We start from the raw sequence: 23,515 nt of genomic DNA, 5'->3' as shown, positions 1-23,515 counted from the left end.
TTATTTGAGGAAAAACCAGGCATTCCTTCGGGCTTCCCAGGTGACTCAGTGGTAAAGAATCTGCCTTCCAAGCAGGAGACTCGAGTTTGATCTCTGGGTCAGAAAGATCCCCTGGAGGAGGAAATTGCAACCCACTTCAATATCCTTGCCTGGGAAATCCCGTGGACAGAGGAGCCTGATGGGCTACAGGCCATGGGGTTGCAAAAGCGTCGGATACGACTGAGCAACTAAAACAGCAAACACCAACACGGGCATTCTTTCAGACCCTGCTAGAGAAAAGCGGTGAAGATTCTCAGAAGCGGATCAAGCTCATATGGGCTTCTGTGGGCAACTAGCATCTGCAAAGCTATTCTCCCCACTGGGTTGGCAGGTCAGCCAAGGCAAAGTGGAGAGAAGGGAGGGAATGAGAAGCAGGAGGGGCCCAGAATCAGCATTTGGCATCTCTGCCTCCATGGGCATGTGTCCAGCGCTGGGCTACCGGGAAAGAGCAAAAGTACTTAGTGTTCCTCAATAAACAAGCTTCTTAATCTGAGCAAATAAAAAAGCCACTGGGAGCCCTGACTCGCTCTGAGCAGGCCATTTTCCCAAAGCAACTCTGGTGTGGAATGCGCGTAATTAGGTACCTTCAGGGAGGTGGCCTTGCTATCACTTCCTTTAGTTTATTAACATGGAGAAAGCACCTCTCACCACACCATCAGCTTAAACTGCTGGATCCTAGCAGGCCAAGCCAAGTTAATGGATGAAGTCCCTGGAGAGTCTGCAGGTGCGAGGAAGCAGAGAGCGGCTATGTAGGAAAAGACAGAGGTGTGAAAGCTGAATTTTTGTTTTGTGTTTAGCTAAATGCAATGGCAACCCAGTACTCTTGCCTGGAAAATTCCATGGACAGAAGAGCCTAGTAGGCTACAGTCCATGGGGTCACAAAGTGTCGGACACAACTGAACAGCTTCACAAATGCAATCTAAAAGCAACTTTTAAGATAGATATAAATCAAATTCTTGTTGTCGTTAGCGAAGATCCTTTTTTCTTCTGATTGTCACCTTTCCAAGAAACCATCTTTAATCACTCCCCTTTTTGAATCTTACCACTGTGGCTCACCTCTCAGAAATTTCAGAGATGATGCAGAATTAGTACAGTAGGGAAAAAAAAATATTTATTTTCTAAGGTCATTACCTTGACAGGCAAAACAAAGCATTTTTTCAATTTCATTCAGAAATACATTTTAAAAAATACATAGACCAATATGGCCTGCCCAAACATATATTTAACATGGTAAATATAAGGAATAAACTGTTTGAATATAAATATCTATAAAAATATAAGTACATCAAAATGTAATCCAACCTCTTCCATGAGCCAATAAAGGAAAATAATTTTACTGCTTTAAAGCATCACCAATGTTTACCCTTCAATATCTCTCCACAACAACCCTATACCATTGTGTTTCCAAAAATCAAGGTAAGTAAGGGAAACTCCTGATTCAACTGATCTTTTCATTTTTCCTTAGGGAACAGAGCTAGTAGATGACCATGAAAACGTTATATCTACTATTGATGAATTAGACAGACTTCCACGAGGCTAGGAATTAGGATGGGGTGTTTTTGCAGGGGAAGAGTTTGGGGAGGCAATAATTAAAGGTGGGAAATGCTTTGTCAGAGTGCAATACGGATGAGGTAGTCTCCTATGCATGAAACTCATTCTGATTTTCAGTAGTAACACTTTCTCTCAGTTTTGCATTTTACAAATTAGAAAAACAAGTCTTTTTTTTTCATTTTTACTCGAGTGTTTGTCCTTCGAGTGTTTTCAATTTGTGCATTCTTTAGAAAAATCTTCACGGGGCTTTGGAGTTTCTCCCTGAAATGTGCCAGGCGCCTGAGTGAGACACAAACACTCCCTTCGGACCCTCTTGGGAACTCCGCCCACAAGTGGAATCTCCTCGCCTCCTCCAGTTTGCAGGCCACTGGGTCTCTTTGCCTTCTTTGCAGGGCCCATTGCCACCCCCATGGAGGAGAGACAGATGAAAACAGTCAGCTCGGATGGAGACAAGACTGGCTGGGGGCACTCCTTAACCTTTCCTGGAATGCTTGCACCCAGGGCGCTGGTTCCCTGCCAGTCTGGAACAAGAAATCGTCTGACCAGGCAGGATGCATTTGCCTCGATCCCAGCCGCGTGGGCAGCGCACAGAGTCAGGCCCAGGGCTCTCCGTGGATGAAGAGCTTCAGACAGGCCCCAAAAACCTGCCCTCAGTGAGCACGGTTGTAGATCACTTTCTTATCTCTATAGAGCTGGGCTTTCAGCTTGGCAACACGAAAAGATGTTTTGATGCTGTTGCTGATGGCCTCCAACCTATTAAAACCAGACAAGAGAAAACAAATTTTTTTTTTAGAAAAAATTATTCTTGGGCAAAAGAAACATCTAAAATTAGAATCTGGCCCAAACAAATCTAAATCTGGATCCTCAACTTTCACCCTCAACCATGACCGCGTGCTTCTCTGCTAACCTCAAATGAAAATAAACTGCCTCTGATGCCTAGGGTAAGGCAGGGTTCGGTGAGCAAGGAGAGGGGTGATGCGGTCATATCTACAGGGGCTGGGAGTTAAAGAAATTTTAAAGCACAATTTTAAGGTGGACTAGAGATACTTTCTTCTCTTTCTTAGCCCTATTCCAAGCACTGTTCCAACTCTGGTGGGTTGTATGGAGACAGTTACTCAGCAAAGGTTTCAAATTCTCAATCACATAAGGAATTGAAGTGGGCTTGGAGGGGAAAAGGAATTCAAAACAAGAAGGCCTACAGGCAGGACCCAAAGCAAATGTCTTATGGCAATTAAAAACTATCATTTTTGCAGGCTTAATGTTTTCTTTGGGTGGGAAGAACAGTAACATTGATTTAATAGTTGATGTAATGGAAACTAATAGAAAAAAATAATAATTTCCAAGTCAGTTCAGAAATGGTGGTTTACATAATCTTGCCGTCTGGAGAAGCACTGTGCTGTGCTCAGTCGTGTCCGACTCTTTGCGACCCTGTGGACTGTAGCCCTCCAAGCTCCTCTGTCTATGGGGATTCTCCAGGCAAGAATAGTGGAGTGGGTAGCCATGCCCTTCTCCAGGGGATCTTCCCGACCCAGGAACTGAACCCGGATCTCTCACATTGCAGGTGGATTCTTTACCAGCTGAGCCACCAGGGAAGCCCAAGAATATGGAGTGGGTAGCCTATCCCTTCTCCAGGGGATCTTCCCGACCCAGGAATCAAACCTGGGTCTCCTGCATGGCAGGCGGATTCTTTACCAGCTGAGCCACCAGGGAAGCCTGGAGGAGCACTAGTGGCCTGAGTTCATAAACACGGAGACTTCAAGGTCACGTGGGAAGCGCTGAGCTTGGCCCCAGACAGTAGTAAACAACTCAGAAGTCATCCATGACCTCCTGGCCTGTGCTCAGAACACTTGGATCCTAGAACTTCTTGCCACTGGATTTCTAGGAAAAAATGCCTCTGACCATGAGAGGGAATCATAGACCATAGGACAGATCTGAAAGCAGGATTCCTCCCTGTAGCTTGTGAATTTCAAGATGCTTAGGTTGTGGAAGGTTTATCACTACAGAGCCCCTCAGAGCAACCCTGGGGTGTTACTAATCCAGATCCCAGCTCATGACTGATTAAAAAATAAGAAAGCTGTTGAGAATGACATTGAGTCTCCATCGAATGCATTTCCCTATTAAAAAAGTAAATAAATAAACCTGAAAAACGACCTGTTCTAACTCTCACCAACCCTACTTAATGACTTTAGTTTCCCTTTGGCTATTTGAATAACTGCTATGTTTTTGAAGAAGTTGATTATACATGATTAAAAAAAATAAATTTTCCCTGAAATGATGTTTAATTTCTCAGGGAAAGCTGTAAATATATTGACTCAGAGATGCAAAAACTAGATGTGACCAAATGACAGAGGTGTCCCTAAACAGATTTTTGTTTGGATGAGTGGTGTGTGTGCTAAAGGGCAGCACACTGAATTATGTAAACCACTGTTTCTGAACCGACTTGGGAATTGTTATTATTTTGCTGTTAGTTTCCATTACATCAAAAAAACTTTTGAGAAGGATTCTTTGGCTCTTTTAAGTCTAGAGAACACAGAGATTTCTCTTTCCTCCCTTCCCTTCATATTGTCTTGTAAGCCTTTCTCCCACGGAAGTAAGAAGGACTGGAGACTGTTTATAAGTGAAGGGGACCAGCTGTTCATTAGAGTCTTACCTTCTTGTTTTCCTTCCGGCCACGAGCTGCTGCTGAAGACACTTCTCTCCTAGCTTAGGACAGTCTTTTCCTCTCTTTCGGTTGTTCCAGGCTTTCTCCATGGAGTCTTGGTCCCTGTCAAAATACAGGGAGGACATTTCAGCAACAGGAACGCTGGTTGTTCTCAGTGTCTCTGTTGCTTTCTTCAAAATAAGAAGAGAGCATCACGAGAGGAAGAAGGTCAGGAGGCCAAAAAGCTGATCAAAAACAAAGATGTTTCTACTCACTTGAGCTCTTTTCCTGCTTGGCAAAAGTTCTGGCATTTCTTGTCTGTCTGGCTAGTACACTGGCATCTCTTCCTGTGGACTGTCGCCTTTGTAGGAAAGAAGTCCTTTAAGGAGCGCTTGGACCTAGAAGGGCTTCCGAGTCCATATGGAACAATGTGCCTATTATGGAAAGAGAGAAACAGAAGACATGAGCACAATTAATCCTCTCCAAAGGCTGCATTCTTTGGGGGCAATCGCCTTCCCTTAAGACAGAAGGAGAGCCTGCCACAGCATTTGGTAGTGAAATTTAGAGTCAAAAGTGGTAACAGTCAGGACCACGTGCCCATCAATGGCCCTGAGGGTGTGGACCCACTCGGGAGAAAATCACTTTCTCTAAGTCAATGACATTCCATGTCAACTCTGGCCAAAATTATGACATTTCTGCTTTGGTATCTGTTTCATATTTTCTTCCTTTTCTCTCTACTTAGTTAACAGCTCTTGGGAGGTTGGGGACTTCCATGCAAAACCATGACTCACATGATTTTGAAAACCGATTTTTCAACTCAAGTGATACATCAATATGCTAAAAGGGGCCCCCAGGGAGGCTGGAGGAAACACACTACCTGGAGCGTGGTTCATGCCATATCTGCACACCTCCGGGGATTTTGGTGATTATCATGTGGCTATAGAGGACTCTTTGCCAGAAGGCTCTCCAGTAATTTCCAGTGTGTTCATTATGATTCTCACCCAAGGAGTAAAGTCCTCCCCTTAGAAGCATCACCTTACTAAATATTAGGCCTGCCATGGTTTTTGTTTGGTTTGATTTGATTTTGTTTGGATTTTGGTCATCCTCGCTATAACAGGACTCTGCAGGTACAATCAGTGTGTTTTTGTTTACAGTTCTTTCTGATGAATGAATTATTTTGTAGGGAGTAAGGGAAGAAACTGCTCTCTTCACTCTGGAGGCAGAAGAGAAATCTGATCAAGGTGTTTCTCCTGCTATCATGAAACAGGCTTTTCCAAAGGGCAAGGACAAAGGAGTCGAGACACTCAAGTTCCAGGTCTCGCTCCGCACAAACTCAACCTTGCAAATGACTTCAACAATCTGGGTCTTAGTTTTTTCCAAAAGTAAAATGGGGAGACAGCCTGTAAGTCTCTGTCATCACTTCTGCCTCTCAAGTCTCTACGCTCCCATGAGAAGCACAGGTTAGACTAACCCACAGATGACCTCAGCAGTGGCTTCTTCAAACCCAGGGAATTCGAGAACATTCACCTCTAGGCCTAATACAAAGATGTTCCCCCCAACCCCCGAGATGCATGACACCCTCTGGAGGGGTGTTTTGCCCACAGAGGCACTTTCCTGTGGTCAGCTGTGCTACCTTCAGAGACCACGCCAGACAATAACCAGAGAAACTGGGGCTCCGGTCTCCCGTGGAGCCAGAGGGGAGAAAGCCTAGCGTAAGGATGCCCTCTAGAGACTCACTCTGGAGTGTTGACCCAGATGATGTCCAGGTGGCAGAAGTAGACACACTCTTTATCCATCAGGGACGAGCAGGAGCAGCGCTTGGACCTGCGGGGTCTCCAGGGCGTGGTGGGAGCCGGCCTCTCCCCGCCACTCTCTGCTCCCGCGCTGAGCTCGGTGCCCAGGACTGCTGGGGAGAGAGAGACAGCAGGTCAGAGGGAGGTGTCTGCTCCGAGGTCCCGAGGCACGTGGGCCACGGCCTGGGTGCCAGAGCCAGCAGAGCAGGGAAAAGCAGATGACGCACACCACCAGCCTCCAGCAAGAAACACAGAGGAAAAAGGATGATTTTTTTTTTCCCCTCCCTCCTTAACATGACTTCACCTGTGTCGCCACTGGCTTCTCTGCCTTCAGAGAGATTAAACACGTGCAGGGGAAACAACCGCCTGAAAAGGGACTTACCAGCGCCACGAAGGATGTGGCCTTCAAGGAAATACTTAGAAACACTGCTTATGGGACATTTAGCTTGGCTTCTACACGGAACCGCGCGTAGCCTTCCGTGGCTTAAAATGGGCTGATGACCAAAAGAGCCTCAAACTAAGTCAGTCATACTGTGTTTCCCTAGACTCCAAGCCACTTCCCCAGGTGGGATGACCTTCCATTCAGTACCCACTGCTTCCCACCTTGTGTTAAGGCAGGGAGTAGCTCAGAAGAGCGGCACCTCTAGAACTTGGGTGGAAATCCAGAGCTTTGGGGAGGTGATTGGAAAGAGAGAAGTCAGCTGAACAGGCGAACCCCAGATTGAACAAGCAGCAGCTCTTGGAACCCAGACAAGGTTCTGTGGGCTTTGGATTCTGAATCCTGGGATTAGGAGGGCGTGCGTGGGATCTACCAGCTCCCCCTTCCTCACAGCAGCCTTGCCTCCTCTTACTGACAAGTTAGCCCTGCAGCTTATCTGCCCAATTTTGTACATTTCAAATGATCAGACACATTCCAGGATTTTCATTCCCTTGACATCCTTTTCTCTTCAGTCGGGGTCACGAAAAGACAAAAAAAGTGCATTGACCCTAGAAAGAGAGAAACGGGCAGATGCTCACACACTATCTAAATCCCTCGGTAGCCAAGATTTATCCTAGCTCCCCTCCCAGGACAGGTGAATAACACTGGAAATGGAGCTCACACTGTTGTGAGTGCCAAAAACCTGCCAAAAGAAACCCAAAGTCAATAATGACAAATTTTAAAGAAAACATCTGCTTCGCCCTGAAACCGCCTGGAGGGTTTTTTTCCCCAGACTGTTCTGCAGGTGATTTCAGTGTGCATAAACTGCTTGAATGACTTGAATAAAATTCCTTGGCTCTGAGTTGAAAAGTATGAATATTTTACACATTAACACACTATTAAAACAGTATTTGAATAAGATATAAATACCTATATGTCCTTTTACCTGTCTGAACAGAAAGACTGCAGACACATTTAAATTACATCTTGTCTTTAAGTCATATTTTTAAAAGCCAAGAAACACACTAGGCAATAATAATCATCTCACTTTAATGCTAGAGGAGCAATGGTCTGCCACAGAGGATTCCTCCCCCCCCCCCCCACCTCTAGAAAACTTCAGCAGCTCTGAGCACTAACTCCCCTGCACTTGATTTCTGAGCGGCAGTCGTAAAACGCAGCGGGAGAAACAGAAGCAAGAAAAGCATTAAGGTGGGGAAAAAGACCAGCATTCAAGGATTTTACAAGTCACCGTGCCTACCTGCTTCTGGAGCTCCTTGGAAAGCCACAAACAGCAGAGCAAAAATCATGGGGAAATAATCCATTCTGGGGTGGGGGCGGATTAAAGGAAGGGTTCAAAATCTTTCCCCCTGCAAACCAAACTCGAAGGGAATAAAAAAAAGAAAAAGTGCAGGAAAAAGAAAAAATCAGCTTCAGTTCTTTCCAAGCGCTTCGGGTTCTCCGGATCTCAAAATGGTACTTCGACCTGATTGCGGTTTAACGGGGAGAAAAAAAAGAAGTCTCTGCCCTGCAGAGAGGCAGAGCGAGCGGTCCCAGGACGCACGCGGCGGCGGCGGCGGCGGCGGCGGCGGCGCGCGGACCCTGGAGGCGCCGGTCCCAGCGCGGAGGCAGGAGCGCGTCTGACCTGGACAGCTCTCGGCCGGCTTTTTATATTGAACCCCTATAGAGTGGGGGTAAACAGCTCCGATTTTATTCCAGCCCCCAGACAATGTTATTGTGTCATTAGTCACCACCAGGCAACGTGCAGCCGGAGATAAGGCCGGGCTCTAGAGGAAATCACTGCTAACTTCAGAGGCAGACGCCGTCTGACAATTCAGGGGCAGGGCTAAGAAAAAGAAAATACCCATTAGAGAGGGACCTTTGGTAAACCTGCCCGTGCGGCGCGCAGCCGTCTGCTTCCCCTTTGCAAGCTGCCAGCCCCGGAGTTCAGGAATCAGAAGAGGGACTCCAGAAAAGTCATACCATTGGTATGAAAAGTATGAGCTCCAGTTTAAATAGATTGTATTGTTGTGTGCGGGGGGAATTTTTTTTTTTTTTCAATTGTTGTTCGCTTCACTTGCCTTTTATGTCTCTCTGATTCCTTAGTGCTGATCAGACCGGGGGACTCTCTCCCTCCGTCCCCTCTCCCCACCTACTCGGGGTCAGTTTATCTTGGCAGATAGATCCACACACTTTTCTCTGACTTCTGATCCCCCTCCCCTCGAGTCTGTTGGGCTCGAGTTCTTTGCTTCCACAGTGGGAAAGATCGGAGGATTGTCAAGGAAAGGAAGTTTTGTGTGTGTGTGTGTGTGTTTTAAAGAAAGAATCCTTTTAGGCACATACCCAATTCTTTCAGGATTGCTGATTAGAACCCCGCCATGAACTTTTTATTTTTGTATCCCCCCCTCTTCGCTTCCCCGGGTCCCCTCCACCTTGGAGGGGGTGGGGCACCAATCTTAAGAAGTAGGCAGAGAGGAACGCCAGGGGGAGACGGAGAGCTACAGGGGCGGATGTTCAGGACAAAAAGGCCCAGCCTCGGCTTCCAAATAAGTGACAGAAGGCAAGGCAGCCACCTGAGGAGGGAGCTTAGGAAGGGAAGGGCTGACGCCTGACGCAGAAAGCAGGCTGCCCCTCGGAAGAGTCTATGCACTCCCTACCTCGGGACATCTTTTCTGGATCTTTGTTTTCCTTTGGCTTTTGCTTGTAAGTCCAAGGGGTGTCCTTGTGCAGGCTTAGGTGAACATGCCATGCGGGTCGTGTTGGGAAGGAGGAAATGCCCTCATTGAATAAGGGATCAGATAATACCTCACATTTAATAATAATGTGTTTATGTTTTCAAAGCGATTTCCTGTCTCTGTAACTATGACATAGCCCCTGAGGCTCCCACAGGGCAGTTATCCGAGGAGGAGACAGCCTGTTGTCATGTGCAAAGGAAAACATGAAGACAAGACACTTGGCCTTTTCAATTAGCCTCATTTTTCAAGTGAGACAGCCGAGGTGCCCAGAATTTCCTGGCTTCCTCCAAGTCTTCAGGGGGTGTGGCTGAGTTAGGCCCCTAGGATAAATTTACAGCATCTTCCCTGCCCCAGAGAAAGACCTGTCTGTGTCTCACTCCTGGGGACACCATCAAATAGATGCTTCTTCCATTTCCTCATCGCGTGTCACTCTAAATCCACCTCCACACACCCGCCCTTGGGGAGATTCAAACGAGGATTCATTTCTGATACTTAGGAGAATGCCACAGAGCCACCTCCTCCGCCTTCTCTCTGCTTCCTCTACTCCAGAATCACAAGGACAGATTTTTGTCCCCACACCCAAGCTGTGGACCTGGGCACACCGGTCTCCCTGGACCTCCTTGGGGGGACAGTGGCAGTACAGTATCAGATCCATATAAGGAGGTCTGTCCCCTAAACCAGCCGTCGAAGAGCTGGAGACGGGGCGGGGTGGGGGCAGTCAGGAACCCCCCTCCCTGCCCCCCTGGAGAGGCCTCCACCCAGGGCTCTCTGCCTGGGCCCTCTGCCTCCTCTCTGTGTGCTGACCTCTGCCCCGCCCTGGGGGCCAAGGAGGGCACAGCTCCCCTCAGACTGGCTGACACCTGGTAGGGAGCCAGCTCTGGCCAGCATCTTCCCACTTCCTCCCACCAGCAGGACCCAGAAGCGCAGAGAAGACCTGAGTGGCATTCGCAGGATCCAAGCTTCCCCCAAGGAGGTAGAGGTGCCCTGGGCAATGTGTCGCGGCAGAAATGTATCCCATTCCCATTTTTTTTTTAACCTCCTGCAAAATTTAACAAAACATTGGCCACAGTTAGTACCTACCTGTTCTCCCCAGAAACTCCCGCCCAGCCCCTCCCAGTCTCTCTGGGTCCAGCCCAGGATACCCTCTGCAAGGAAGCCCCTCTCTTAACCTCCCCCACTTTGGTGAGGCTGCCCTTGTGGGTGCCAGAAGTGCCCAGCAATCAGGTGGAAAAGTGAAGCAAAATGCACCTGCCCACACACCTTCCCACAGCCAGCCCTCCGTTCCTTGGCTGTGTCAGCGGTGACTTATTTAAATTATAAATACAAAACGTAGGCAGCAGCCTCTGCTCCCTCCCAGCACCCCAGACCTTCTGTTCAAGTCAATACACGGGGTCTCAGATCCAGGAGGGTCCCATGGTTCCAAAACCCATTCAGGCCCCATCTCTTTGAATCTGAAGTTTCCAGGATGCACACGGCCGTGAATATGTGTGTGTGTTTCCATTTTTCTTTGTGCATCTTGGGGAATGGCTGTGTCTGTCCTCCCGCCTTGCTTACTGGAGGAGGAAGTGGGAGCCCCTTCCAAGTGCAGAGAAGGCAGCTATCTGCAGGGCAGCTGCCCAACAAAACATTTTGCCAGGAAGCAAGAGTGGGAGGGAGGAAGAACCCCAACAAACCAGTTTTACAAGCTAGATGCTGCCACTGCTTCTCCCCCTGAAGGCTGCTGGGGAGGGAGAAGGAGAGGAGAAGGTTAAAGTCGCTGGACAAAGTAATAAAAGGGGAGATCCCACCGCCCTCCCTAGGCCCCAGGCTCCAGCCCAGCCCTCCAGAACCTAGCAGGTCAAAGGCTCTTTGCAGCCACAGTCCAGCTCAGAGAGGAAAGGGAAGAGAAGGGAGAGAGAGGTCAAGAAGATGGCTTTTCTCCCCCAATAGAATAGTTTTCTGTTGCTGTTCTTGTTTTTGATGTTACACTTGAACACTGGAAACTATTTGATAAAGCTATTTTTTGTGTATGTGTTTCTTTCTGTATCTTTTGCTAATGTATTAATAGATAGCTATAAATAAAACACCCTGCTCCCCAAATACAGATGCTACACAGTAGCAAAGGGTACTGTTTTTAGCACTCCTCAGCTTTGCTCTTTCTCAACTTTTGCGTAATAAAATTTGCAACTTTGCCAAGCCAGTAAATTGGGGGTGAGAAGTGGCACTGAGCTCAGCAAAAAAAGAACGGCCGTTAGGTGGCTGGGCGAGCGAACGAGGAGCAGGGAGCTGATTTTGTGTGGGCTCGGTGAAGCTGTCCAGGCCACCAGTTCAGTCATGTATTGTTGACTGTTTTAAGTTCCTACTTTGCATAGCACTGTTATGAAAGACTGCACTGCAGGCGTTACCCTGTGACATATTACAACCTCCGGGAGTCATGAACAAACAGCCTCTCCTTCTGTCAAGATCTAGTGGTATTTAGCACAGGAAATAGGATGGTGCTCCAGAGAGCTTCATCCTATGCATCTGAAAACATAGAACGTGAGAGTTGATTGATATGATAGATGAATGCATAATGGTGTGGTGTATAGATATACATGTACTAATTCCACGTGTATATAATGGAATACTACTCAGCCATAAATGAAAACATGGCTAGAATGAGAGGGTATTATGCTACGTGAAATAAGTCAGACAGAGAAGGAAAATGCCATGTGACTTTATTTACACGTAAAATCTTAAAAACAACAAAACAAAAACAGACTCATGGATGCAGACAGCAAGCTGGTGGTTGCCAGAAGGGAGGGAGGAGAAGGTTGAGTGTAATAGGTGAGGGAGATTGAGAAGCACAGACTTCCACTTGTGGGATAAATAGACCATGCGGATTTAACGTACACCACAGGGAATATGGATAACAGTCACTTTGGTAATAACTTTGTATGCTGACAGATAGTAATTGGACTCACCATGGTGATCATTTTGTAATGCATAAAACTATCAAATCACTATGCTGTACACCTGAAGCTAATATAAGACTGTAATACAGGTATTTGAAATGTAATATCTACAAAAGAGAAACAGATTCACAGACTCAGAGGATGAACTTCTGGTTACCAGGTGGGAAGGATTGGGGAAAGGGATAGTTAGGGAATTTGGGAGTGACATGTACACACTGCTATATTTAAAATGGATAACCAACAAGGACCTACCGTATAGCACAGGGAATTCTGCTCCATGTTAAAAAAAATTTTTTTTCTTGTAGAATGGTGGTTTCAGGAGATGGAGGTGAAGTGGATGAGGAAAATGGGAGTGATGTTGGTCAAAGGATATAAACCTAGAAAATGAGTAAGATCTGAGGGTGTAGTGTGTAACCTGGTGAATATAGTCAACAATATTGCATTCTATGGCTGAAAGTTTCTGACAGAGTAGATCTCACATGTTTTCACCGCAAAAATAGAATGGTAATTATGTGATGTAATGAAGGTGCTAGCTAACACTACCTTGGTAACAATTTGCAACATATAAATGTATCAAATCAACACACCACACCCCTTAAACTTACACAGCTTTATGTGTCAACCATGTCTCTATTTGAAAAAAAGTTTCTTTTGCACCTCATATAGAATGGCAAAAAAAATAAGCCAAAGGTCCATCCTCATTATCAACTTCTGTGTAATAAAAATCCTTCGGTATCCTGCTGAAATTGATAAAGCTACCCTAAGAAAGTATCAAGAAAAGGATTCATTTGAAACTCATTTTCATATTAGAAATCAGGAAGCTGCCTAGTATTCAATTTCATGTGCACATATGATAACAGGTCCACATGGCTGCCAAAAATGTTATTCTAAGCATTTTGTGCGTTCCAGGTTCAGTTCAGTCCAGCCACTCAGTCGTGTCCAACTCTTTGCAACCCTATGGACCGAAGCATGCCAGGCTTCCCTGTCCTTCACTAGCTCCCGGAGTTTGCTCAAACTCATGTCCATCGAGTTGGTGATGCCATCCAACCTTCTTACCGTCTGTTGTCCACTTCTCCTCCTGCCTTCAGTCTTTCCCAGCATCGGGATCTTTTCCAATGAGTCAGTTCTTCGCATCAGTATCGGCCATCAGCTATGGCCAAAGTATTGGAGTTTCAGCTTTTGCATCAGTCCTTCTAATGAATATTCAGGATTGATTTCCTTTAGGATTAACATGTTGGATCTCCTTGCAGTCCAAGGGACTCTCAAGAGTCTTCTCCAACACCACAGTTTAAAAGCATCAATTCACTTTCTTCACAGTCCAACTCTCACATCCACACATGACCACTGGAAAAACCATAGCTTTGACTAGATGGACCTTTGTTGGCAAAGTAATGTCTCTGCTTTTTAATATGCTGTCTAGGTTGGTCATAACTTTTCTTCCAAGGAGCAAGTATCATTTAATTTCATGGCTGCAGTCACCATTTGCAGTGATTTTGAAGCCTCCAAAATTAAAGTCTTACTGTTTCCATTGTTTCCCCTTCTATTTGCCATGAAGTGATGGGACCAGATGCCATGATCTTAGTTTTCTGAATATTGAGTTTTAAGCCAGCTTTTCCATTCTTTTCTTTCACTTTCATCAAGAGGCTCTTTAGTTCTTCTTTGCTTTCTGCTATACGGGTAGTGTCATCTGCCATCTGCGTATCTGAGGTTATTGATATTTCTCCTGGCGATCTTGATTCCAACTTGTGCTTCATCCAGTCTGGGATTTTGCATGATGTACTCTGCATATAAGTTATATAAGCAGGGTGACAATATACAGCCTTGATGTACTCCTTTCCCAATTTGGAACCAGTCTGTTGTTCCATGTCCAGTTCTAACTGTTGCTTCCTGACCTGCATACAGATTTCTCAGGAGGCAGGTCAGGTGGTCTGGTATTCCCATCTTTTTAAGAATTTCCCACAGTTTGCTGTGATCCGCACAGTCAATAAAGCAGAAGTAAATGTTTTTCTGGAACACTCTTCCGTTTTCGATGATCCAACGAATGTTGGCAATGTTCCAAGTTCAATGACTTCCTATTCACAGGTCAACAGATAGACATAAGATTAATAAACTCCACTAGGGAAAAAGCAGCACCAGGGACAGTCATTGACGATAATCAAAAAAGACAGTGACTGAGGTGGGAAAGATAAATTTAAAGTGAAAGTTGCTCAGTCATGTCCGACTCTTTGCGACCCCATGGCCTATAAAGTCCATGTTTATAGACTGTATAGTCCATGGAATTCTCCAGGCCAGAATATTGGAGTGGGTAGCCTTTTCCTTCTCCAAGGGATCTTCTCGACGACCCGGGAATCAAACCGGGGTCTCCTACACTGCAGGTGGATTCTTTACCAATTGAGCTATCAGGGAAGCAGGGATATGGTGATCCTAGAATGATTCAAGAGCTAATCATGGAAAGAAAGAGGCTGAATGAATATTTTAAAGAATAGCAAAAAGATCTTCAGAGATGAGAGGGCTTAGGAGCTGTGGCAAAGGGGCTAAGAATGGGCAGAGAATGTTAGCAAGATGGGCTGGTTACCGAATTTACAGTTTCACTGGCTCTAACGATTGATGATGATGTTAAGAGAGCAAGATTGTCCAGGTGACCTATGAAGGTAATGCTAACGTCTCAGTGACCTGCCAGCTTAAAGTTCAACGTCTGCAGGGCTCACACTGTGACATCCTCAGGATGCATACGGGGCACAAAAAACGAAAAGCCGCAGAAGCCATGAGGAGCTCCTTCCTAGTGAACCCACTGATTTTGACAGTGTCTGTGTATGGACTATGTCAGCACTCAGTTCAGTTCAGTTCAGTCGCTCAGTCGTGTCTGATTCTTTGCGACCCCATGAATCGCAGCACTAATTCTGGATTTTATTTGTATTAGAAAAATATTAAATGAGTTAAAATTATTCCCACATTTTGCAAATCTCCTTTTTTGGACTCGGTCATTTGCAGGAAGGGAAAGTCTTCACTATAGAGTTAGTTTATTAGCCATTCAGTCGTGTCCAACTCTTTGTGAACCCATGAATGACAGCCCTCCAGGCTCCTCTGTCCAGGAGATTTCCTAGGCAAGAATACTGAAGTGGGTTGCCATTTCCTTCTCCAGGGGATCTTCCCAACCCAGGATGGATCCTGGGTCTCCTTTACCATCAGAGCCACCAAGAGTTTTAGGAACGTTCTCTGACCACCTGCATTTCTTCTCATCCCTTCCTTTCATGAGAAAAGATTTGGTACAAGGATTATTTTTATTATTTTCATCAGCTGCCCACCTACAAGTAATTCAACTTTCCCTCTTTAAACTAGGATTTTGATGGAAGAACATTTCTCTTCCAATAACATGTTTTCTTAAATATGAGTAGGCATGGATACTGGCTGTCATCATAGGGGGAAAAATTGGGAAAAAGAGGGTTACTTATTTACAGGGGCATTTGGATTCGTTTTAAAATGCTAATTCAATTTCACAAGTTCCAGAATATATCTAATGCTAAGGGTTTGTTTGATTTGGCATTTCCACTTCTTTAGTTTGTTCTATTGATGGGAAAAAAAAGAAAAAGCTTTTTGGACGGGTTACAAGAATAATTTTCCTGGAAATTGATGTCTTTAAATTCTTTTTTTCTGTGAAGCTTAAAAAACATCCATATGCTTTTTGTTCATATTCAGTTCAGTTCAGCTCAGTTCAGTTCAGTCACTCAGTCATGTCCAACTCTATGCGACCCCCATGGACTGCAGCATGCCAGGCTTCCCTGTCCATCACCAACTCCCAGAGCTTGCTCAAACTCATGTCCATCGAGTTGGTGATGCTATTCAACCATCTTAACCTCTGTCGTTCCCTTCGCCTCCTGCCTTCAGTCTTTCCCAGCATCAGGGTCTTTTCCAATGAGTCAGTTCTTTGCATCAAGTGGCCAAAGTATTGGAACTTCAGCTTCAGCGTCAGTCCTTCCAATGAAGATTCAGGACTGATTTCCTTTAGGATTGACTGGTTTGATCTCCTTGCAATCCAAGGGACTCTCAAGAGTCTTCTCCAACACCACAGTTCAAAAGCATCAGTTTTTCTGTGCTCAGCTTTCTTTATAGTCCAACCCTCACATCCATACATGACCACTGGAAAAATCATAGTTTGACTAGACAGACCTTTGTTGGCAAAGGTAATGTCTCTGCTTTTTAATATGCTGTCTAGGTTGGTCATAGTTTTTCTTCCAAGGAGCAAGTGCCTTTTAATTTCATGGCTGCAGTCATCATCTGCAGTGATTTTAGAGCCCAAGAAAATAAAGCCTCTCACTGTTTCCATTGTTTCCCCATCTATTTGCCATGAGGTGATGGGACCTCAGATGCCATGATCTTTGTTTTCTGAATAATGAATTTTATGCCAGCTTTTTCATTCTCCTCTTTCATTTGCATCAAGAGGTTCTTTAGTTCTTTTAGCTTGTTCATATTATTTAATATTTATTGATTATTGTCTTTCTCTGACAGTAGTTTTTACTAAGGACAGTGAAATAAGTCAAAAGGCTTTGAAGGACATTTCTTTCCTACACACAATTCACAAGAGCAGAGAATGTGAAGTGATGCATTGTGTCTGCTGCTACCTTCTTATGTCGATTTATTGTGGAGAAATACAGGGAAAAGATACATGGAACAAAATGAAAGCTTTTAGGAGATGTCTGCTTTTGGCTGAATTTCAGGCTATAGCAAGACTCCAGGGAAAGCAGTGTTGAAGACTATTTTTTTGTTGTTGACTTACAATATTTTATTAGTGTCAGGCATACAACATGGTATTTGGGCTTCCTTGGTGGCTCAGACCATAAAGAAACCGCCGCAATGCAGGAGACCAGGATTTGGTATCTGTGTCAGGAAGATCCTGTGGAAAAAGGAATCCCACTCCAGTATTCTTGCCTGGAGAATTCCATGGACAGAGGAGCCTGGTGGGCTATAGTCCATGGGGTCACAAAGAGTTGGACACGACTGAGTGACTTATACTTTCACTACAACATAATGCTTCCATATTTTTATAGACTACACTTCGTTTAAAATTATAAAATATTGGCTATATTTCCTGTGCTGTACGATATATCCTTATAGCTTATTTAATTTGCTGAAGTATAGTTCTTTCCAATATTGTACTAATTTCTGCTGTACAGCTCGGTGATGAAGTTATATGAATATATGTATTAATTTTCATATTCTTTCCCACTAGGGCTTAATTACAGGACATTGGATATAGTTCCCTGTGCTGTAGAGTAGGACATTGTTGTTTATCTGTTCTCCGTGTAACACTTTGCATCTGCTCATCCCAAACTCTCAATCCATCCACCCTCCAGATCCTCTCTGCCTTGGCAACCACAATCCTGTTCCCCTGGTCCTTGTGAAGACTCACTTTAAGAGGAGGAAGAGGAGGAGGAATACGATGAGGCATCAATCCTGTGGCCCAGTTCTCAGCCCTCCTCCTTCCTGGGATGTGAGGGAAGCAGGGAGCTTTAGTTAGAGAATCTTAAAACTGATAATGTTCACGTAAAGCACCTTATCTTGCTACAAAGTGGAAAAGATTTGGGGAACTGCAAAGCAGCTTGTTTAAAGACTTTCTTCCAAAGTTGTTTCAAGACTAGTCAGGGAGGGCTAACATTTGCTAGATTAAAGCCTTTTACAGCATTGTTTCTTTCTGGCTGTTCTTTCTCCCCCAGCATCCATTCTATTTTTGTACATTATCTGGAAGAAACTATCTTTTTGGACTAATGACCAGGTCTCTGCACGAGCCGCCTCCTTTTTCTCAATTCTCTCCCATCACCTCCCCATTCCAAGGAGCATTATGCCACTTGATTGTGACTTGAATCCCACAAAACAGGCCACAGAGTATAACTCCCACAGTACACATTCCTCACCAAGCACCCACTGCTCCTGTTTGATTGGTTAATATCTATCTATTTAGCTAGGTTAAAACATGGATCCCCCCCCGCCCCCCCTCCACCACCACTTTCAAAGGAGGACTGGAAAACACCTAGGACAGTTTAATCCTAATATATTTGTTAGTTTCTTTTCATCAAATCGATACTTACTTTATTCCTTTTGCTAAGGTGATATGAGTTCAAAACCCTAGTGACATGATCTAGAAAGGATAAATAATTAATAAATTCTTAGTAATTTTTCAAAGACTTCCTTCCCTTCCAAAGAACCCTAAATCTGAAAAGTACAGCTGCCCTTGAAATAGCCAACACCCTCTACAGTAAGAGCAGAAGAATAAATAACACACTGGAAAAAGAAAGAATTTAAGGATGGAAAATGACCCAATCTAGAATTTAGCTGGAATGCCAAAACACGAGGATACCCAATTCGTTGGAAAGTGAAACTCAATGATATCGTGGTCCAAATGTAATTTATACAACTTATCAGGAACTAGTATCAACTGAACAACCCCTCACTCAGACAAAGTATTTAGTCTCTGTCTGCCTTTTCCCAATGTAAAATGAGAAAATATCACCTGCTACTTATCTCAAGATGCTGACATGAAAGTTTGACTGAGGCTGCTTAGTTGAGACAAGATGTCAATTGGACAGGTTTAATTAGTGAGGTATACAGAGATCCATGTCAATTATTCTGAAGTCAAGGATTCAGATAGAAAAAAAAAAGAGCAAGACATGATCAAGATTCAATGTAAATAAGAAGGAAAGAAAAACAGAAGTATAGTTTTATGTAAGCTCTGTTCCTAACAAATCATGGCAAATATTTTAATTTGAAAAGTCAAGAAGGAAAAAAAAAACTCTGAAACACAGAAGACCATGTACACGGATGTTTGAAAAAGAAGAAGGAAGGATGAAGCAATCATCATAAAGGCATGGTTTCTAGACTGAGTGTATGCAATCTCAGTTCTCGATGAAAATTTAGGATTCAAGCTATGCCAAGGGCAGTGGAGAAAACATGGTTTGTAGATATCTAAAGTAGAAAAAAATGATCAGAGGATAAAACCTCTTTCACTTGAAAGGACTGTAATTGTTTCTTTATGCAGGATGGAATTTGTTATAGATGTTTTATATCAGCTTGCAAAGATGCTAAACTATTATATATAAGCAAAACACAAAATGCCTTAAGTGAAATGATAGTGAATGCAAAGTTTCAATTTTCTCATATATGAAAATGTGTTTAAAAACATCAAATACTATTTAAAATAGTAGCATATGTAAGCTGTTCTAAAGTATGAAATTATTAATAATGAAAATATGCTATTAATAAGACCAAGTTATTATAGATGATAAAGAAATGTTCTCTATTGGTCTTTTATATTATTAAAAGTCACAAAAGCAGAGTGGTACTACTCATCCTTACTGAGAACACAGGTATTAACAGACCTTCTTACTACTCTGCTTGAGTGTTTTTGCAAGTTTCAACTCATTGCAGAAGCTAGCTTTTCTTTTATTTTATTGCAAAGTTATTTTTTCACAGACAGACTAAAGCCATCTTTATATCTGTCCTTGGTTATATTCCTCTTCTTCCATTTTTACGTAGATTTTTTTTACAAGCAGCTCCAATAAGACTTCTTCCTGGTTTATTATACAAATGTCTTTTTCCTTTTTTATCAGGATGGCTTCAGATTGGACTTCTCATAGTTAATTAAGCCATATTTTTTAGCCTGCCATTCTTCTTAAACAATTTCCCTGTTAACAATCTTGCAAGTTAACACCTAATTTTTACTGTAAGTTTTGGAGTCGACTTTCTGGAAACCAGTGGTTTGTATCGGCTCATTCAAGATTTCCCTGTTTACACTTTTGATAGGAGTAGTAGGTTGCAGTTTCATTTAAGGTTCTTCAGCATTTTTATTTCACCAGTCATATTTCTTATTCAGTTCAGATTTTCCTACTGGCATCTTTCTGAGAAATGAGAGCAAGTGGATGTAAAACGAAAGACGAGGAAATCGGGGCTCATACTTCCTGACTTAGCAAAAGTTATCCTAAACCAGCCCAACTTTGCTCTCTCTGAGCCCTCCTCCCATCCTTCCAGCTTCCCAGGAGTGAGAGCACTCATTTCAGCTCATATCTTGGTTTACAAGCTCCTTCACCCTCCATCCCGACACTTCATCTTCTAGTTCTCAGCTTTAACTGACCTCTAGCTTTAAACTCAAACTGACCCATCCCTCAGGCTGACACTGCACTGCTCCGGGGAGCTTCAGGAGTGGATAGATAAATCTGCCCTTCCCAGTCCATTTCTAGGGACCACAGGACCATGGTTCTAGAATGTTCCTCTTCTCTTTGCCTCTGGTACCCTATATTGCAATTTTTAAAAAACTTTTATTTTATGTTGCAATATAGCCCATTAACAAGGTTGTGACAGATTCAGGTGAACAGCGAAGGGACTCAGCCATACATAAGCATGTCTCCCTTCTCCCCCAAACTCCCCTCCCAACCAGGCTGCCACACAGCATGGAGCAGAGTTCCCTGCACTCTGCAGTAGGTCCTTGTTGGTTATCCATTTTAAATATAGCAGTGTGGACATGTCCATCCCCAACTCCCTAACTTTAAAAAGCAATGAGCTTGAATTGCAAATAGAATTTGCACTGGTGAGTTAAAGAGTACACACACAATTCCTGTCTCTTTAGATCTTTAAGCCAAACAAGTAAACAGATAAAATAAAAATTGACAAGTTTGGCCAAAAGCTATACAGGCAGAGACTCTGATGGTTTTGTGACTCTAAATTGGGAGTTTAGCTGCAAGCACTGCAAGAGAAAGAAGGAGAATATAAAAATAGAAACATTCAGGTGGAAACGCAGTATTCTTTCAGAAAGCAAGCCAAGTGTTTAACTTTATAAAGGATGCAAAGAATCAAGCTGATTTTTGCAAAAGGTTTTTTAATATAGAATTTGAAGGAAAAGTAAATGTGTGGCGTGAGTGACTAGCCTCCTAAGGGAGAGTGGCCAGGGGTTAAAGACCTTCGGGGACCCAAAGGAGTTGCCCCAGCATTGCTGTGCAAGGACAAAGACCAGCAGACCACCGCGCCTTCTGGACCTCACAGAGTTCAGGAAAAGGAGAGGGACTGACCAGCTACCCAGTGGCCTGAGAAGGCAGAGATCCCCCAGAATTGATGTGCTGTGCTGAATTTTAATTCAGAGCAAATATTCCACGCAGTTACCTTGGTAATTGTTGCAAATAATAAGGATTGCCAAGAAACTTTGTGAGCTGTGAGCTGTCAAGCCTAACTACACCAACAGAGTGTGTCGGGGAGAAACTGGGGTCTGTTTCTCCTCCTAGGTACTTTGTAGCCAGTTTTGGAGACAAAATGCAAACCAGTTAATTTTTAAAGTCATTAAGTGTTCCAGTAAAAAAATTCATGCAGGGGAAAGTAAATAAACAGCCAGCATTATAATAAAGGGATGATCTGAATTTTAATGCATAACTAAGTTCCAGTCCCTCTTTCCTTATCACTCCAGATAACCAAGCGTCCAAAAATAAGAACCACGTGTCAGTCTTCCAAATGCTGCCGGAATGGCAGAGCGGCAGGAAGCACAGGATGTCTAGAACTCCAGTGAATCCCAGCTCCACTTCCTCCCGGATTCCATTTCTGCCTCTGGAAAAAGCAGATGGCAACCCCAACCTCGGGACCCTTGGCGTCTATCACCCTATTGTCTTCTGAGATCTTCAACCTCTTGGGCTGATCCAACTCTTTCTCTTTCACAAGCATCTCTTCCTCCACCATCTCCTGAAATATTGGAATTTCCCTGAGGTCCTGCCCTTGGCTTTTTGCTTTCCTCACCAACAGATACTTTCTGGGCAATTCCATCCTTTTTTTTTTTTTTTCCTTTGTCTTCAGTACCTCTATAAACTGACCACTCCTAAATTTGTTTCTTGCTAATTATATGACCTTGGGCAAGCCATTTATCCTTTTCATTTTCCATTTCCTCCTCTCACAAGAGTGGTACTTAATCACTAGTTGTTATAAGAACTGAGCTCCTGTCTGTCGAGCACATAGAATGGTACCTGGCACACAGTTAATGCTCAATAAATGTTAGCCACTGTTTTATCAGCATCCTCCTAGGGGCCTGAGCCAGCGAGGCGCAAGTCATCTTTGCCACCTCTGTCTCTCCCACCCGCTCCTCCCCAGTTGCATCCATTCTGTCTTCTGGAATCACTGCCACTCCCTCCTTGCTCAACAACCTCATGACCAGTCGCCTGTCTCCAGTCTCTTTCTTCATAATCCATTCACCACATTGCAAGACAATGAGCCGAGATCAGCTTATTTTATAACTTACTAGAAGTTCCAATAAAAAGTGTCATGGGGAGAAAATTAGGCTGAGAGCCAGCATCATATTCGGGGGATCATAGGAACCAACGTGTGTTGCAAGGTCCCTGTCCTTCATCCTTTATCATTCCAGACAATCAAACCCAAACAAAACTCATCACATGCCTTTATTCAGCATGCTGAGATTTATTTTCATGAAATGCAAAATGAATCTTGTACTTTTCTTCTATTTCAAGCCTTTGCTGCTTTCCCACAGCCATCAAGATAAATGGGAAGTCTTTAAGATGGCCTTGCCTCCTAGCCTTACATATTTGAGCAGTGTCCTTGAACTTGTCAAGCCCTCTCTTGCTTCTAGCAGCTTTCCTGTGTTTCTCTCCTCTCCCTGCAGTAAAGCTGTCTCTACAGTTCTGCACCAGTGTTTCAAAACTTATTGTGAATGACACCTCCTTAGGGAAGTCTTGGTAAAGTCCACTCCCCCCACATACGTATTTACCCAGCTTGCTCTGACTGCCTGGTTGAAGGCTTGGCACCCTTCAGCTGAGATTAAGCAGAGGTGCCCCTCCTAAGAGCTTCTGCATAACAACTCTGTACAGAGTTCTTGCATAATAGTTATTACACCCGATCATAATCACCAGTTGTTCTCCTGCCTCACCTTCTAGACTGTAAATTCCTTGGCGTAAAGGAATGTGCTTTATTCATCTTTGTTTCCCAGCCTTTGCCTAGTAACTCACTTTTAGAAGGTACTTGGGAAAATCAGATTTTTAAGCACAAGGTGAGTTCATGATGCACATAAAGTTCTTAACACAATGTCTGCAGTCTCAGGGTTCCCTTCTCTTTCCCCTACTGGAGCATGCCAGCTGGCAAAAAAATTTCCCTCCTAGAAATTGTTGTGAAACTATCAACATCTTCGTGTAAATAACAAAACTCTCTGTGTGCTAGGATTCTTCTTGTATGCATATACAGGCTCGATCACACGCACACATACACACATCCCCCAACACACAAGCCAAACCCCTTGCACTCCAAGTCCTCACTTTATACCCTAACCAGCTAATTAGGAAGGGTGCTAATTAAGAAGGGAACCAACACATGTTGGTTCCTTGGGTGGGAGGCCTCTGCCTTTCAAGTGCCTCCTACAACTTTCCCAAAATAGAATT

At 44.0% G+C, this 23,515-nt stretch overlaps 1 protein-coding gene across 2 annotated transcripts; it reads right to left on the bottom strand.

Moving 5' to 3' along the window:
• On the bottom strand, positions 1,129-8,395 carry EDN1 (endothelin 1). 2 transcript variants are annotated; one of them, XM_005696850.3, is made up of 5 exons: positions 7,701-8,395; positions 5,969-6,137; positions 4,507-4,665; positions 4,241-4,354; positions 1,129-2,343 (listed from the first exon to the last, which is right to left on the bottom strand). In XM_005696850.3, the coding sequence occupies exons 1-5, from the start codon at positions 7,762-7,764 to the stop codon at positions 2,241-2,243; spliced, it is 609 nt and encodes a 202-aa protein (XP_005696907.1). In that variant the 5' UTR covers positions 7,765-8,395; the 3' UTR covers positions 1,129-2,240. The 2 variants fall into 2 exon arrangements, with proteins under 2 accessions (XP_005696907.1, XP_005696908.1); XM_005696851.3 differs by having other exon boundaries at positions 5,969-6,134; positions 7,701-8,358.

The sequence above is a fragment of the Capra hircus genome, chromosome 23 (assembly GCF_001704415.2).
Source record: "Capra hircus breed San Clemente chromosome 23, ASM170441v1, whole genome shotgun sequence".
Classification (NCBI taxonomy): domain Eukaryota; kingdom Metazoa; phylum Chordata; class Mammalia; order Artiodactyla; family Bovidae; genus Capra; species Capra hircus.
This window is presented reverse-complemented; position numbering and strand designations above follow the sequence as displayed.

What these genes read in the sequence shown, in the direction of transcription:
- EDN1 (XM_005696850.3), bottom strand. Translation starts at nt 7,764, where the DNA reads ATGGATTATTTCCCCATGATTTTTGCTCTGCTGTTTGTGGCTTTCCAA. An exon ending in CCAAGGAGCTCCAGAAGCAG is followed by an intron (nt 6,138 to 7,700) that starts GTAGGCACGGTG and finishes CTCTCTCCCCAG; the next exon opens with CAGTCCTGGGCACCGAGCTC. An exon ending in ATCTGGGTCAACACTCCAGA is followed by an intron (nt 4,666 to 5,968) that starts GTGAGTCTCTAG and finishes TTTCCATAATAG; the next exon opens with GCACATTGTTCCATATGGAC.